Genomic DNA, 18,363 nt, shown 5'->3' on the forward strand with positions numbered 1-18,363 from the left:
CGTGAGTTTTAAGCCACCGGGTCTGGGACACGAACCGCGGTCGACTACGTGGGAGTCCAGCGACATAGCCATTACGCTAACTGCTGGTTCCCAGAGCCCAGCGTGAGTTTTAAGCTGCCAGGCCCAAGACTTGTACTGTGGTTGGCCAATTAGGAGTCCAGCAACGTACCATCTGCTGGCCCCCTGATTCTGACTTTTTTTTAATAAAAAATTATTTTATTTAACTTTATTTATTCATTTATTTTAATTTGACCAGAGAGGGACAGAGTGAGAGAGAGCAAGAGAGGGAAATTAGAAAGCAAGCTGCCAGGTCTGGGACCCAAACCGTGGTCAGCCATCTGGGAGTCCAGCGCCCTTAACCACAATGCCACCTGCCAGCCCTCCTGATTCTGACTTCTGAGAGTTAATATAGTATAAGCGTTAAGACTGAAGTTTGGGGCTAACCAGTGGGGTGGTGTTAAGGCAACTGGATCCCAAATGACCTTTGTGTCCAGGACCCAATGGCTTGAAAAACACGCAGGAGCCAGTATGTGTGTGTGTATATGCCCAAAATTCTGAGAGAAGTGGAGGAGAAAGGATTGTATGGCCATCCCCCCAGGGCATGCTTTTTCATGTTCTCTTTCTCCTGCGAGCGTACATACCTTCTGGGGAAAAAAAAAAATCTACAAAAGAAAGATTGTAGTTTGTTTTTTGTGAGGAAGATTGATGATCTGTCTTACAACTGTTCCTATACCACAGGGGACCAGCAGATGGCATAATGGTTACATCACTGGACTCTCGCATAGGTGACCACACAGGTTCAGTACCAGACCTGGCAGCATAAAACTCATGTTGGGCGCGTGTGCGTGCATGCCCAGAATCTTAAGAAGAGAATGGAGAAGGGATTGCAGCATGGCCTTCTGCCCAGGGAATGATTTTTTACCTTCTGTCTCTCTCTCTGTGTCTCTCTGGCGAGCACAGTTTTGGGATAGCGAAATTCTCTCTTTAAAAAAAAGAGAAAGAAAAAGACTGTTCCTATGCCATGAACAAAAAAATATGTTCAGCAAATATTTATTGAGTGCCTGGTGTATGCCAGATGCTGTGGTGAAGCAAAGAGGGAAACAATCAAGTCCTTTCCTCCAAGAGTTTAGTTTAACTTAAAAGTCAGTTGTGGGGCTAGCAGATGGTATAGCGGTTACATCGCTGGACTCCCACATGGCTGACCGTGGTCCCGGATCTGGTGGCTTGAAACTCACACCAGTGCGTATGTGTGCATGCCCAAGATCCTAGGAGGAGAGTGGAGGAGAAGGGATTGCCACATGGCCATACCCCCTGGGGCCTGATTTTTCCTGATTTTTCTTCTCTCTCCTCCCACCCTATGAGCTCACATGCCCTAAGGCAAAAACCTCTACCAAAAAAAAAAAAAAAGGCAATTGTAAATCTAATAATACTGCTGTTAATGTTATTATCTTTAATTCTGTAGAAATAAAAGTCATAGGGGTCCAGGAGATGGCATAATTGTTACAACCCTTGACTCCCATATAGGTGACCGCAGTTTGAGTCCCAGAACTGGCAGCTTAAAACTTATGCTGGGCATGTGTGTGCGCGTGTGCCCAAGGAGAACGAAGAAGGGATTGCAGTGTGACCATCCCCCCAAAGGGTGATTTCTCGCTTTCTGTCTCTCCAATGAGTGCACACGCCCCATGGCAAAAATCTCTCTTAAAAAAATAAATAAAGGGCCTAGCAGATGGTATGTTGGTTGGGAGCACTGGACTTCCACATGGCTGACTGCGGTTCTAGTCCAGACCTGGCAGCTTGCTTTCTCACTTTCTCTCTCACTTACTCTGTTCCTCTCTGGTCAAATTAAAAATAAAGTTAAATGAAAGTAATTCTTCAATAAAAAAATTAATTAATTAAAAGTTACTGATTAAATTGGATTATGAAATTAACAAAGTATTGACAAGAGTATTTTTCATCGGATTTTATTCATTTCTGTGTGGCCTGTTTCAACCCCTTTCTCTCCTCCCTCTTTTAAGGCAAGCCTGAAGCGGCATGTGAAAACCCACACTGTACTGTGGTACCTTTGGTGCAGCCTACTGTACACATTGCAGACAAAGACCCAATCCCTGAAGAGCAGGTAAGGGCAAAATGTTTTTTTTCCTGAAGAGGAATTTCACTTATAAAACTTACCTACCTTTTCTGGGGGGGCAGGGGGCGGGCTACAGGGTGTATGCGCTCCCCAGAGCAAGAGAGAAAGAGAAAGTAAGATCACCCTACTCCACTTTCCTCAGGATTTTGGGTGCACACACAAACATACACGCACGCATGCACGCACGCACATACACATGCCTTATGTAATTCTCAAGCTGCTGGGTCCAGGACTTGAACTGTGAAGCTGACATGTGGGATCTAGCACCTTAATCTCCATGCCACCTGCTGGCCACACCTACCTTTAAGCAGACATGGATAATTGTCAAATAACTTTTTTAATTTGTTTCTAATGAGCTTTAAAATGACGACCTAATGTATTGAACTTAAATCAGCTCATTAGTTCTTATTGTGTTGAGTTTGAAATGTTTATCTTGATCTGAGTACTAGTTACTGTAGTTATACATATATAAAAGTCCTATACACATAAGATTTATACAGTTGACTACATGTATGTTATATCCCAGTTGAAAATAATTTTTAGGTTTATTTGTTCCCTGAGGGTCAGAGATGCAGGCACCCTAACAGGGTCTTCACTCTGTGATACACAAGGTCTCAGCCAGCCTGGATTATGAGCATGTACACCCAGCGTGCTCATGAGTCTGTTCTAGGGGTCCAGTTGCATTATGACACATCACCACCTGGACCTGTAAAAAAACAGTTTTTTAATGATTTCAGTGATACTGACAAAGATTTCTTTTGCTTCTTGGTATATTGCTGATTTCTTTTCTTTCCTTTTTTTTTTTTTTTTTTTTTTTTTGCCAGAGGGTACATCCACTTGCCAGAGAGGGAGAAAGCACCCTTGAGTGGGAAGTGGCCACCCCACAATATCCTTGTCTCCATTTTTCCATCCTGTCAGGATTTTAGTCATGCACATATATGCACTCAGCGTATTTTTTAAGCCCCCAGGACTGGGTTTGAACCACAGTTGGCCATGTGGGAACTGGCTTCCTATGCTCAGGGCTTATCCACTCTGATACCCCAGGCCCTATTTGATATTCTTACTTGCTCATAGAAATCAACCCCAGTTAGTTTAATAGACTAATAACTTCTGCAAAACCACCAGAGCCAAATAAATCTATTAGATAGTTTATGGGGGCCAGCAGGTGGCACAGTGTTTGAGGGCGCTGGACTCCTACATCGCTGATTGCAGTGTGAGTCCCAGACCTGGCAGCTGGCTTTCTCCCTCCCCCTCCCCCCATGCTGTCTCTTTCTTGTCAAAATAAATAAAGTAATTCTTTTTAAACAATCTATTATATATCTTAGAGAATATTTCAAAGAATCAGCTAACCAGGCTTTACCAAGGCTGGGATAAAAACCCAAATCACTAAAAATAACTTCTCTGGGAGAGACGGCATTGCTAAGTCATTGGCAGACATTGACACTTGTTCTGTTAAGGCCAAATAGTAAAAGTTACCCAGAGAACCTCCACTTCTGAAAACTTGACCTGCCACTGTCCTTGACACAGTGGATTTCTCAAGGTTCAGGCTTCTGTTAATATGAGCTTTGGGGAGGCCACCAGATGGCATAGCAGTTATGTCGCTGGACTCCTGCATGGCCGACTGCAGCAGTTTGAGTCCAGATCTAGTGGGCTGAAAATCACACTAGGCACATGTGTGTGTATGCCCAAGATCCCAAGAGGAGAACAGAGGAGAAGGGATTATGGTGTGGCCATCCCCTTGGGGGTTGATTTCTCACTTTCCCTCCCTCTCATTGTCTGCCCCCACCCCGCACCCCCCTCCGCCCCCAGCAAGTGCATATGTCCTAAGGTAAAACCTCATTTAAAAAATAAATAAATTTTTATTATTTTATTTTAAATAAAATAATAAAATATAAGATATATAATATATACATATAAGCTTTGTATATACATATATATCTTAATAAATATATAAGCTTCTGAATCAGACCTGATGCAGGTATATCTGATTAGAGGATCCCAGGTCATTTGCCTAAACCTTAACTGTAAGACAGGCTAGGTAAGCAAGTGTCCTTCCCTTTATCTCACATATGAGGTGTTCCCCAATCCTAGGAAGTTTTCAAATTTCCTGAGTAGCCAGAAGAAACCACAAAAAGACTTAACATCTCTCACCACCTCCCCAAACAGCCAACCCTTCTTATTTTGATTGGTTTTGACATAGCAAATAACTAATCTTAATGAAGCCTATTGGATAATATTGGGGTAGAAAAATAACCATTGAGGGACCAGCAGTTAGCATAATGGTTATGTCACTGGACTCTCATGTAGTCAACCGCGGTTTGAGTCCCGGACCCAGTGGCTTAAACTCACGTCGAGTGCATGTGTGTGCATGCCCAAGATCCCAGGAGGAGAATGGAGGAGAAGGGATTGCAGTGTGGTCATCCCCCCTGGGGGGTGATTTCTTGCTTTCTGTCTCTCTCTGTCTTTCTGGCAAGTGCATGTGCCCTATAGCAAAAACCTCTTAAAAAAAAAAAAAAAGGAAGGAAGGAAGGAAGAAACAGAAAAGAAAAGAAAAGAAAAGAAAAATAACCATTTAAGTTGCTGAACTTTCTTATCCACACCCTTTTTAGTGTCAATTGTTAAGTTTGTTGGGGATTTTGATTTTTCTCTAGGTGTCTGTTTGCATTTTGCTTTGTTTTTCATTTTTGCACAACTGTGCCAAGAACAAGTCCTCATTTCTTAATGTGTAAGATGAGTAGGTGCAAGTAAGTGCCTGTACTAGAAAATTGTCTGCTTCAAGTAAAGTCCTTTTTTCCTTTTTTAATTCATTGTCAGGAATTAGAAGCTTATGTAGATGATATAGACATGGACAATGATTTCAGAACGGATGATTTTTATTACTTGTCTCAAGAAGACAAAGAGAGACAGAAGCGTGAGCATGAAGAATCCAAGAGGGTACTCCAAGAATTAAAATCTGTGCTGGGGTTCAAAGCTTCAGAAGCAGAGAGGCAGAAGTGGAAACAACTTCTCTTTAGTGATCATGGTAAGCACTGACCTCAGAATCAAAAGTTATTTCAGTGTAGGAGATTCTTTTTTTCTTGAACCATGAATCTTACTTTAGCTGTAGCATTCTTATGGCTTTAATTTTAAGGTTCTACCAGTAAGCATGGTGCCTTCTGTCCTAGGTGCAAAATCAGTTTGATCCATAAAGAGTAAGAGTGTAATCTCATTGAGAATATGAAATCACAGTTTTCATCAGTTATTGAATTTTTTAGGAAGTTTCTATGGAATGGCAAGGAGTTGAATAATTTGTAATATTTTAAATAAAGTATTATTTTCAAATATAGTGAATTTGTGATTCTAAATTCTGTTGTTTATATGTTAAAATACTAAAAAAATAATAATAATAATAACCCTCAGTGAAGCACAAAATGAATGCCTCTGTTCACTGTTGAAAAAAATGTCCTAAAATTTAGGCTACTTTGAGCACTTTAGTAGAGGGGAGAGGGAAGGTACTATTGTACACTGCACACACGCTGGTTTAGGCAAAATTGGATGACTGCTAATGCTGAAGCCTTAAACCCCTCTATGTTTCTCATCCTTTTACTCAATCACACTTCATGGGAAGTAGCGAAAGGAATGAGAAATTTGATGATTGATGGTGTCAGCCTAGCTAATTCTTAGTTGAATTAGTTCCTAAGGATTTCTAAGAAGATAGAGTAGCTATATGGACCCTAAAAATCAACAGCCTTTCTTCTCTTTTTTCACTAGGACTATGTAGATGATCTATACTTCTGGAAGGCTCCTCAAGGTTCTTTTTCCTTCTCTTTAGAGTCCTGCTACTCTCCTTATCCAGGTCTATATTTCTTGGATGATCTTTCCTCTTTCACTCTATTTGCTCCCTTTATAGCCCAGGTCATCACTGGAGTATGCTTGTACCTTACAGTTGACCCTAGCTTGGTTCCATTTTCATTACCTTTTTCTTCTATGCCATCTGGTAAGCTCTTTCTGTATTTTTTTTAAACGGTGCACAGTGACTCTATAAAATGTAGTGGCTCCCCCTTTTTTATTGTGTTAATCTGAACTCCTCTTCCTGGTTTCAAGCCTCTCCATCTTAAGAATCTATCATTTACAATTATATTTCTTATTATTTTAATGTAGATGTCTTCATCTACTTTCAGTTATCTAATCAAACTACATTTCCAAAAACTTACTATTTTTATATTAATGAGAAGAATTCCTAAAAATAGAATCCTGTCTTATCTACCAAGCTGTCCTCTCTCCTAGTCTCTCTTTCTCCATGAATCTTTCTCTGACTGTTCCAGCTCCCCATCCTTCCTACTATAGCAGACCTACACACTAGAGGGGCATGACAGTGAAATGTAAAGGAAGTCTTGAACAGCAAAGCGTATAGGAAAGAAGGGAAATAATTAAAACTTTTTAGAAGCAGCAGTGAAGGGAGTTCCTGTAATCTTTTGTTGGTATGTTAGGCCTACCTAAAGCAGAGATAAATAATGCTATGTTTTAGGCACTACTGTTTTCTAAGTGTTTCTTTTTTTTTTTCTTCTGTCTTCATAACTAAATCACAGTCTTCTTACATAGGGGCTTTATTATGTCCCAGTGCATTCATTAAGAAGTTTTCATGCCACAAGTAGTTATCAAAGGCCCGTTACGTGTCAGTCACTGTTTACTGCTGTATCCCTAGCACATAGATTGAGAGACAAAAATGCCTACCCTCTTAGAGGTTTATATTCTAACATACCTGTCAGTTGATCCTCCTGTTATTTATACAAATTTTATCCTCCTGCCGTTTAATTAGCAATAATCATGAATATAATTAACTTTCGATATATTTTGCATTCTTAAGAACTACTAGCAGATTTATAAACTGAAAATGTATGTAAGACTGAAAAGAGCCTTGTATGTAAATTTGAATCCTTTTTTATTAGTATTTTCTTCATATAGCTTTAAAATTATGCTGTTGATGTTATTGGCAAAGCTATATCAATGAGAATATGTCTCTTTTTCAGGTATGTGCTTTTGATACAGTTTGCATTTGTAAAGGCATAATGCTGTTTTAGTTTGTAAAAGTAACTAAAAAGCTGCTGATACCATAAAATGCTTTTCCCATGAAAAATTTCAGTACATCTTCCAGAGTTGTTTTCATCTCTGCCTACAGGGGTAAAGTCCGAATGGAATTAGAGAGGGAAATTCTACACTGGAACCTGCTGTGGCCATTTGTTTTCTGTTATGCTGCTTCTCTAGTGGAGTTACTGCAGCTTAGGGCTGTTTCTTGGAAATGGACACGTTTTACAAAAAATTTTTAAATACCTGCCAGATCTTCAAGAAGCACTTTTTTTTCCTTCCGTCATGCTTCATAAAATATTGTATTGTACTAACCCCTCATGCTGGGAGGAGAGACTGCCTAGCAAGCAACCCACTGCCTACTAACATCAAGAGGGGCTAAATAAAACTTCATTTTCCTTGCAAGGACAACTGCTGCCGTATGGATATATATATATATATTATATTTATGTTTTATATTTTGTACAGTAGTTGATCTTGAATGCAGATTTTATTTCATTTGTGTTTTTCTGTGGCACCACAAAATATATAGAAGGTATGGCTTGACCTCCATCAGGGTCTCACTAGGTAGTCGGCAAGTAAGTTCAATTGTGCATTGTATTTTTTTCTATGCTGTTTTTAACAGCGTGTTACTATGCTGTAAATATATACATTTATATGTTGAAGATGAGGGTATATCTAGATTTATTTTAGGGCTTTCATCTGATATATTATCAGTGAAAACCATGCTTATTCTTTAATATATTGGTTCTCAAACTTTAGTATACTTCAGCCTCAAGTGGAGGGCTTGTAAACCATAGTCTGATCCCCACTCCCAGAGTTTCCAGTTCAGGAGGTCTGGGAGTCAGCCCAAGAAACAGAATCCTTGGCAATGACTGATGCTAGTGGTTCAAGGACCACACTTTGAGAACTGCCTTAAACTTTGAATTAGATAATATGTGAGATCTTTTTAAAATCTTCATCAAATCCCCATCTTATTTCATTTCTTAGGCATTTTATCTCATAAAATTGCTTGGATTTATAAATTTACATTGATTTCACTATAAAGTTTTATTTTATTTTTAATTTTTTTTTTTTAAGGATAAAAACTACTGGGAGTTTAAAGTTTAAACCATTAATGGGTTGTTAGTTACTAGTTTTCTTTTTTCTTCCTTCCTTCCTTTCTTTTTTCTTTGAAGCTGTGTTGAAATCATTGTCTTCTGTAGACCCTGTGGAACCTTTAAGTAATTCAGAGCCATCAATGAATTCAGATATGGGAAAAGTTGGTAAAAATGATATTGAAGAGGAAAATAGTAAACCCTCCACCACTGACAATGAAATAAGTAGGACTGAGTATTTATGTGAAAACCCTTTAGAGGATAATAATAAAGACAATTCTGCAAATGAAGCCTTCCCCCAAGGAGCTCAAGAAGCAATGTGTTACCAATGCGAGAGTGAAGATGAATCTCAGCAGACAGATGGAGGTGGCCTGGCCACCACCCCTCCAACACCCAGGGACTCCATTAAGCAGAGGCTGGCACGGCTACAGCTGTCCCCAGAGTTCACCTTCACTGCTGGCCTTGCTGCAGAAGTGGCCGCTAGATCTCTCTCTTTTACTACCATGCAGGAACAGACTTTTGGCGATGAGGAGGAAGAACAAATAGAAGAAAACAATGATGAGGTAGAAGAAGAGTAAGAAACAAGATTCACATGAAGTGATTTTAGAGTGCTCCTTTTATGAAAGTGTTTTAGCTTCAAGGCTGGAAAGGGAAAATGAGTGTAAGTTTACTATATATAAAACTAAGATGTGAATTTACAGGAAGAACCCTGGTGTGAACAACTACTCTGAAACTAGTAGATACCTGTAAATGGCAGATCTTTTAGGAGAGTAAGAGAAAGGTAAGGGCTCTTTTGAATAAACTACTGCTTTATTTGTGGCACGACTGATCAATCTCGGAAATTCTTTACGTACTTTTAATAGGAAATGAATTTATCATTTTGTGCCAGAATTTGCTACCGTAAGGTGACTGGAACAATTCTCTTGCAAGAACATTAACTTTTAGTATGACTCCTTTTTACTGTATTCTTGCAGTTGATAACTGCGGCAATTATGTTAATAACGAGTTGTTTGTATTTTATTTTTGTTTATACCAGTCTGAACACAAAGATACAGGTTCTGAATAAAAAATAATTCCATTCATACAAGTGATGTGTGCTGGGCTTTGGAACTAAAAAGTAGTTTCAAAAGTTCTTGGGTTATGACATATTTCTTACCTTTCCTGGTTCCTGTGTATATTCAATAGTTAATTTTAAAATGTCCTATCATTTTAAGAATTGCCCTTTCAATTTTTGTTTATCACTTCTCTGTTCTTGTTACAACTAAAAGAGAGAATGTCAGGGGGATCCTTATAGTCCAAGGCCCCATTCCCAATTTAGCAGAAAGGGCTTTGTCTCGGTTTGCTTAGAGGTAATTGGGTACCATTAACACAAGGAGGTCACAGTGCTGCTGTTTTCTAGCTCTGTCCACTTAATGAGATTCAAGAAGCATCCAGTCAGTTCCTGGAAAGCATCCTTGGATACTCAGTACTTCATTTACAAACTACCTCTGAAAGAGACTGCTTTCCAGATTTGCCAGTCTTCCCTGTTTTGTGTAGTGACTGCATTTTCAAAGAATGATATTTTCAGGAGCAGACCACTTTCCAAACTTTAGCTTATATGCACTGACATAGTTTATAGACATTATTTGGAAGAGATGTAGAAATAAGCTCATTTTATGCTATTATCCTAGAATGGAAATGACATAATGAATCTGAATCTTTAATTTTCAGAAACACATTCGAAACTCCTGTAACTTAGTACTTTTTTGAGTAAATTTACTTAGACTAAAGAGGATTTTTTTTTCCTTTTCTCTAAGAAATTTTATTTTCTCCTAAAGAAAACAAGCTGCTGCTTTATCTAAATAGCAGATATTCTTTGTATTGTATCTTTTTAAAAATTTTACCTTTTGCCAAAATTCTGGGGCTTCTCCATAATAAACCTCTTAGGAGCAGCGTCTTAGGTTGGACTTAGCCTTGCCACTTAAAAATAGCCAAACTTCAGGAAAAAAAAATCTTATGTTGTAACCAACTATTAATAGCCTTAAATAATGGTATTTAGGATTTGTTTTCTCATTGAAATAAGTTTTTCAGCTTTATTTTTATTTGGAATTTTAAAAAAGCAATTATGGAAAAATTTGTAATCTCTCTTTTAACTGGTTACCTTACTGAGGAAGAATTAGAGCTTAATTCTTTTGCCTTTTTTTTTTTTTTTTTGAGAGAGATTTTTGTTATAGGACACGTGTGCTTGCCAGAGAGACAAGAGACAGAAAGTGAGAAATCCCGCCCAGAAGGATGGCCACACTGCAGTCCCTTCTCCATTTTCCTCTCTGGATTTTCAGGCATGCACACACACGTGCCCAGCGTGAGCTTCAAATTGCCAGTCTGGGACTCAAACTATGGTTAGCCACAGGTGAGTTCAGCACCTTAACTACTACGCCACCTGCTGGCCCTCCTATATTACATTCTTACTATACTAGTTTAAGAGAAATAACTCCATGTTACTGTATCTAGTTTATTCAATGTTCTCTGAGGTAATACTTTTTAATTTTGAAGTACTAAATAATGTTAATCAAGAATTCCCAATCTTACAGTCTGATCTGTTTCATTCACTACCTGCTACTTCCATGAAAAGTCTTACTTGCTGGAATTATGATATTAGGATTTTGGAACTTTAATTGAATGTTTTTTTCAAATGCACGCACATGTCCCTGCCGTGAGTTTTTAGCTGCCAGGTTCAGGATTCAAACTGCTGTTGATTACATGAGAGTTCAGTGATGTAACCATTACGCCATCTGCTGGTCTCCCTCAAGTTTGAATTCTTAAGTTATTTGGAGAAACACATTTAAGGCAAATTACTAAGGAAAATTAAAAGTACAGATTTAAGAGGTCAATACAAAAAGAATAACTAGAGTTTAAATCCCAGAATTTTCATTTAAAAGCTGTGAGTACGGCTGATTTTAAAATGTTGAGGTGAGTTTTTCCGGCAAAACCCAAATTCTGTGAAATTACTAAATGATATTTGTGATTTCTTACTTCTCAGAATTAGTTAAAAATTTTTAAAAATTGTTGCTAAAACACAGGATTAACATAATACAAGGTGTAAAGCTTTAATATTAAATTATTAGAAGAATCAACAATTCTTCCAAACTGTAAGTGAATGGAGTATTAGTCAGAAGAGATCCTAGCACTCATTTCATTCTGGTGATTTCCAACTCTTCCCACCAATAATACTAAATATGAACTATTTAGATAGATCATAACAGATCAGATGGGAAGAAAAGTTCAACTGAGTTGGCTTAATCATAGTATATGTTTTCTATACCCAATCAAAACAAGGAAACGAGAACTAAGTATCGTAAGATTCTGGTATGGCTCAGCTAAAGCGTTGTTTGAAATAGAGTAGATATCATTGCCAGGAATGAAAACCAGACAAAGCATAAAGTACAATTTATTTTTCCAGTTCTCCTTATAAGAACATATCTAGGTATTTCATACTTACATTTAAAAATGAAGGTGCAAATATTTTCGAAAATATTTTTTAAAATGCCTGGGACCAGCAGGTGTTATAGTGGTTAAGGTGCTGGATTCTTATATGGCTGACTGCAGTTCCAGTCCTGGATCCAGCGGCTTGAAAATCATGTCAGCTGCATGTGTGTGCATGCCCAAAATCCCAGGAGGAGAATGGAGGAGAAAGGATTGTGGTATGGCCATCCCCCCCCGGGGGTGATGTCTCACTTTTCCTCTCTCTGTGTTTCTCTCTCTCTCTGTTTCCAGAAAGCACATGTGCCTTATGGCAAAGAAAAGCCCAACTACAGTGACAGTTCATTTATCTGTCATTGTCAACAGGTGATTAACTTGGTTTAGTAATTTTTCAACTGAGCAAAACGATTTTATCATTAAGTTTTACAGTTTAATAGCTAAATGAACTTTGCACTTTTTCTACAGTATATAATTTAACTTTTTCTTTGTCCTCTCTAAGAACATCAGTTCCTCTCGTAGGGTGATGAGCAGAAGTGCACCCTTGCTGCGCAGCTGTGTGCCTCTTCACTCTCTGACTTCACGTTGCTATGCTGGTTGAGTCGTGTCTGTTTTTCAGTTTCTCTGTCTTCCCTTATAATCAGCTGTCCCTTTTGCCACTGTCTTGTGTGCCTGCCTCCTGCCATATGCCCCTAAGTCACTGCTTCTAGTCTGCTGGGAACTGAGAAACCAGATGGCCAAACTCGCTAGAACTGGGTCTAAAACATAAGTAAGTAGATCGAAAGAAGAGTAAGGGTTGTCTCCATCAGTTTCTGGAAGTATCTGGTCTAATATGTGATTTCCATATATTTGAAGTATTAATTTAGCTTTTATATATGTTGATGTTTCTAGGACTCTCCATTAATGAATTCAACTGTAAAAGAAAAATTGAATTATCGTTTTTGTAAAAAACATTGTGTATATTCAGGAAAATGTTATTTTCTTGTCATTTTGTTCTCAGCTGTGTAGTACAGTACACAGATTTGAAATTTGCAGTGTTATAAGTATAACTTCCACTATGTTTGCCAAGACTTTCTTCTAGAACTGTTGGTCTGAGATTAAACATAGCTAATTCAGTAAGAATTCCAATATTTGAGGAATGAGTCAAACTAGATATCCCAGTTTTCTGTAGAGCTTGAACCTCTTTCTTTACTTTTTTTTTTTTTTTTTTTTTTAGTTTTTTGCAGTAGGGTGCTTGTGCTTGCCAGAGACAAAGAGAAAAAGTGAGAAATCACTCCCAGGGGAGATGGGATGTGGCCACACCACAATCTCTTCTCCATTCTCTTCCTGGGATCTGGGATTTGGGGTATGCATCATACACACCCAATGTGAACTTCAGGCTACCAGGTCCAAGACTCGAACTACAGTCAGCCATGTGGGAGTCCAGTACCTTAACCACCATGTCACCCACCAGCCCCAAATCTCTTTCAACATTACATTTTTTTGGAATAATTTCTGAAGGAAACTTTTTTTTTTTTTTTTTGGAGAGATTTTCACTGTAGGGCGCGTTGCGCTCGCCAGACAGACAGAGACATAGAGACAGAAAGCGAGAAATCACCCCCCAGGAGGGATGGTCACGCCGCAATCCCTTCTCCTCTCGGGATCTTGGGCACGCACGCACACACACCCGGCATGAGTTTTAAGCCACCGGGTCTGGGACGCGAACCACGGTCGACTACGTGGGAGTCCAGCAACATAGCCATTATGCTAACTGCTGGTTCCCTGATCTGCTTTGGTTTTAGAGAGCAAATGAAGTGTGTTAGAAGGACGTAAAAAATAAGACTAAATAGACTCTAGATGAAAATCTGAAGAGTGGATTGTGCTTATTTAAGTACATGGGTTTTGTGCCATCTACTGTCTGTTTGATTACTCTTCAAAATAAGTGAAGTTACTTGATTAGATCTCTGTTCTCAAAATACAAGAAGTGTTATTGTACAAAAGGAACCACTTCGTTTTTATACTTCACTGTCTCTGAAGTTGATTCTATACTATAATTCTGTGGCTCTAATTAAAATAAACCCACTCTTGTTAGCATCTTCTATAGCATTTTCTATTTGAACTGGATACCACATGCTATTAAGAATTTGTTTGGCAGGTCAGCAGGTGGCATGGAGGTTAAAGGCAGTTGGATCCCACATGGCCAATTGCATAGTTCAGACCCAGTTGCTTTTAAAAACACACCAGACATGTATGTATACCTGCCCAAAAGCCCTAGAGAAGAATGAAAGAAAGGGATTGTAGCATGGTCATCCCCCTGTGAGGTGACTTCTCACTTTCCCACTTTCCCTATCCGGTGAGTGCATGCATCCTATAGCAAAAAAAAAGGGGGGGGCGGGGGATTTTTTAGGCTTTTATTTTTATTTTAGGTAAGTGTATCTTCATTTCCAAGACATGAAGTAGATTGAGCTCTGAAAAATAAGAAAATATTCATTATTTATATCACAGCAATCTAAGAAATAAGATTTACAGATTAGGCAATTACATAAAAATATATATATTTTTTGATATACCACTTATGCTCTCTTTTTTTGGTTTCTTTTCATTTACCAGAAAGCATGTGTGCTCACCAGAGAGACAGAGTAGGGGGAAGTGAGAAAGCATCCCCCAACAGGTCATGGTAACATCACAATCCCTTCTCACCCACCTCTCTCCACTCTCAGAATTTTGTGTACACACACACATATACCCAACATGTTTTTTTCAAGGTGCCAGGTTCAGGACTTGAACAATGCAGTCAGCCATGTGAGATCCAGCTATCCTAACTACCACACTACTGGCTGACCTGAATATGTGGCTTTCTTTTTTAAGAAGTATTTTATTAACTTTATTTATTTGCTCATTTATTTATTTAAATTTGACTAGAGAGGGACAGAGTGAGAGGGGGGAGGAAAGTGAGAAACTAAGCGACCAGGTCCAGGATTTGAACTGTGATTGGCCAAGTGGAAGTCCAGCACCTAAACCACCACACCACCTGCCAGCCCCCTGAATATGTTATTTTCTAAAACAATATATTTATTTTAATTTAACTGAACAAAATGTATTTGTTTGTTTGTTTGCCAGAAGGCATGTGCACTTGCAAGAGAGAGACACAGAGAGAGAGAGAGGACAGTGAGAAACCCCCTACCACCACCAGTGGGAAGTGGTCACTTCACAATACCTTCTCCTGCATCTTTTTTCCTTTCAGGCTCAGGGCACATAAATACATTCTCCAGCATGCTTCTCCAGCCACTGGGTCCTGGACTTGAATTATGCAGTGGGCACCATAAGATTCAACTGCCATATCTACCATGCCACGCACTGGCCCAAGAGATATTTAGATGCCAATTTGGCGCATTTAAATTATCATTTAGTTTGTTAGATAATCCAACAGGATGACTTGTTTCTCAAATTACAGATATGAAATTTGCATATTTTAATATTTACAAGCTAAATTTAAATCTGCTAGAAATGGATTTACTAGCATTGAACAACTTATTTTTACCAATATGCTGATTATTTTCAGTAACCATTTGCTGATTCATGTGTCCATCACATACAGCATGATTGGAAACTGATCTGTTTATCTTATGGCCTTGCCTCATCAGTTTTCAGTTATCCATGTTACTAGAAGGGATCTGTGATATAGTGATTATAAAGAATAGGTGATCTACACCATTTTCTTGAGTCAAGACTGCCATTACAGAGGAAATAGTGATGACACCAAACCCATTTTGCTGGTATAAGAAGAAAACATCTCTTTGCATGTAGCTGTGAGAGGAAAGCAATTTTACTCTTTGTAATTGCTATAAAACAGAAGAGGATGAATTGCTTTCAGGATTCACACATGTAAAATTTTAACATGAATGAAAGGAAGAACGAGTTGATGGATATCTAAAATGTGTTATAAATTTCAATGTATATGCTGTTTGTTTGTTTGTTTTTTAAATTGGCAGAAGGTACATGTGTTCATCAGAAAGAGAGAGAAAGAGAGCAAGAAAGAGAACCCCTGCAATGAGGCTGGGTCACACTACAATCCTTTCCTTCCATTTCTCCATGCTGTCAGTATTTGGGCACACACACATGTGGGCTCAGCATGTTCGTGGGTTTTTTTGTTTTGTTTTGTTTTGTTTTGTTTCTCAAGCTGCTGGGGCCAGGATTTGAACCACAGTTAGTTATGTGGGATCTGGCTCCCTTAGCTACTGTGCTAGGGAGCCAGCCCTGCATGTGCTATTTTTAAAATGCTGTACATTTTCATATATGTTAGCCTATCAGCAGTGAAACTAGTTCTTAATCTCAATGTACTGAATTTCATTTAGCAACATGTTTTGCAATAGAACAGTATTTAAGTTGTGTATACTTTGACTACACTATCTATAAAAACAAGTATATTCAATACACCAGCTGGCATGGTGGTTAAATGCTGGATCCCACATGGTCAACTCCACAGTTCGAGTCCTGGATCCAGTGGCTTGAAAAACATGCCGGGTACATGTGAGTACATGCCCAAAATCCCAAGAGGGGAATGGAGAAGGGATTGTGGTGTGACCGACTGCCCAAGAGGAGAATGGAGAAGGGATTGTGGTGTGACCGACCACCCTGGGGGGTGATTTCTTACTTTCTCTCTCTCTCCAGCAAGTGCACATGCTCTATGGTAAATATCTAAAAAGAAGAGGATCAAAGGGTATATTCAGTGAGATATAGTTGTAGAAATACATATTTTCTCATATTTATATCTTGAGTTTCTTAAAGTAAGGATAATTTTACAACTGTATGTTTCATGTTTTTCACTCTTAGAACATTTTCTAAAGGTTGACTAAACATCTATTGAACATTTTTTTCTAAAACTAAAGTATAACTTTTTCAGGTTTACTCCTTTATAGTATCCTAAACAATGATATACCCTTTTCTCCTTTGCAAATAAATTTTTAAGGAAGTTAACTCCATTTCTAAATCCATATTTTCTGTACATTTACTGTACCAGTCTGTACCTTGGTTTATCCTATGACTTGATGCTTACTCATACTCAGTCCTGGCATCTGACAGCGTACAAAGGCTCCAGAAAGTCACTCCTGTCCCTTAAAGGTTGGCATGTGGTCCTGGTACAGCCCTGGAGGTCCGAATGGGTGAAAAGCCCAGAAGTCGACCTGAGCTGAAAGCACTCCCAAGGAGTTTGGTTTTGTTTGGGTTTGTTCTAGGTATGGTCCCAGGGATCCCAGATCAAACCAGGCCCCTGGGCCTATCCTAGAACCAACCTAAACTCGCGCATCATTCCTGGAACATCGCGAGTGTGAAGACTGAAGATAACCTGAGTTGACCAGACATCTTACGTTCACCAGGAGTCTTTGTTTTTAATGTGCGCCTACATTTTAGCAAGAATTGGTTGGTTAATCCTTCTGAAATCACAGAGTTGTGAAGATATCTTGGTAACAAGATAAAGCCTTCCCAGACCTTGACATTATAATAGTTTCTCAGAATAGAAATTCTGTTTGGTTATTGTTAGTTGCCAGTAAGGAGAGTTGTTTTTGTGACTTTCATTATCAGATCTCTATTTTTAGCTAAAGTAACCTAGCCACAAAAACAGAAAATTAACCCTTCCCCAGAATAAGCCCTCCCCCAACAATGGTTTCTGTTTTCTTAAACAATTTCTACTTGGGACCAGCAGTTGGTGTAATGGCTATGTCGCTGGACTCGCATGTAGTCGACTGTGGTTCAAGTCCCGGACCTAGTGGCTTAAACTCACACGGCGCATTTGTGTGCATGCCCGAGATCCCAAGAGGAGAATGGAGAAGGGCTTGCGGGGTGGCCATCCCCCTGGGTGGTGATTTCTCGCTTCCTGTCTCTGTCTCTGTTTCTCTCTCTCTCTGTCTTTCTGGCAAGTGCACACGCCCTATAGCAAAAACCTCTCCAAAAAAAAAAAATTCTACTTAATATTGTATCATCTCCTTTAACTGAATAGTTGTTCACGGTCTGAAGGGCATTATGTTTTAGCCTACTGTCTCCAAAGTGAAGTGATTTTTAAACTCTTGTTTTTAAAAATGAATGCCTTTTTCTTTTCATCTATTTTTGACCTGCCAAATTTTAGAACTCGCTTGTAGGGGTTCTGCTATGGTTAATGAAAACAAGCTAGGATGATGTAGTAGAAATGAGTTCATACCTCACATTTTACGTCAGTATTTTACAGAAGAGTTTCAGTATTTTGTTCCTTACTGCCATGGATTTTTAAAATATTCTGACTTAGCTTATTCAACACAGGGTCTCATATCATAACTGAGGCATCGTAGTCACATGCATATTTTCCTGTTCAGTTTGTGAGGCAGGGTTTCTGAGAAGGCATGAAAGGACCCCAAATCCAAAAGTAGTGGTGCACAATGAAAACAGTTTTTTGGTAATGCTGGGGTTTGCAGAGGTTTAGACTGGAAGTAACTGCATACTCATCAGTAACTGCAAATGTGGAAAGAACTCCAGATCATGCTATTTGTCTAAGCCTAATCACACCAGCATCACTGAGTCGGGTTATCCTTTAAAGTAAGACAGTGAGCCTATTAGGGCTCACTCTGAAGAGTTCACTCGTAGAGTTAGTTTCTCACTATTGCTATATTC

The 18,363-nt window shown here is 38.8% G+C and overlaps 2 protein-coding genes across 8 annotated transcripts in view; one reads left to right on the forward strand and one right to left on the reverse strand.

Moving 5' to 3' along the window:
- Positions 1-9,108, forward strand: part of VEZT (vezatin, adherens junctions transmembrane protein) — a 90,867-nt gene extending 81,759 nt beyond the window's left edge. For 5 of the 7 annotated variants that reach the window (XM_014590264.1, XM_006154867.2, XM_027774346.1 and 2 more), the window contains 3 exons: positions 2,016-2,116; positions 4,943-5,150; positions 8,371-9,108. In XM_014590264.1, coding sequence (XP_014445750.1) covers positions 2,016-2,116; positions 4,943-5,150; positions 8,371-8,867 — 806 coding nt within the window. In that variant the 3' untranslated portion in view covers positions 8,868-9,108. The other 2 variants (XM_027774347.1, XM_014590265.2) reach the window with 2 other exon arrangements.
- A 5,007-nt stretch (positions 9,109-14,115) lies between these two features.
- LOC102503418 (uncharacterized protein C3orf20 homolog) overlaps positions 14,116-18,363 on the reverse strand; it is a 103,332-nt gene continuing 99,084 nt past the window's right edge. Inside the window, exon 18 of the mRNA XM_006154887.2 lies at positions 14,116-14,192. Within this exon, the coding sequence (XP_006154949.2) occupies positions 14,147-14,192 (46 nt within the window). The 3' untranslated portion in view covers positions 14,116-14,146. The remainder of the gene's footprint in view (positions 14,193-18,363) is intronic.

The sequence above is a fragment of the Tupaia chinensis genome, unplaced genomic scaffold (genome assembly GCF_000334495.1).
Source record: "Tupaia chinensis unplaced genomic scaffold, TupChi_1.0 Scaffold000423_1, whole genome shotgun sequence".
Classification (NCBI taxonomy): domain Eukaryota; kingdom Metazoa; phylum Chordata; class Mammalia; order Scandentia; family Tupaiidae; genus Tupaia; species Tupaia belangeri.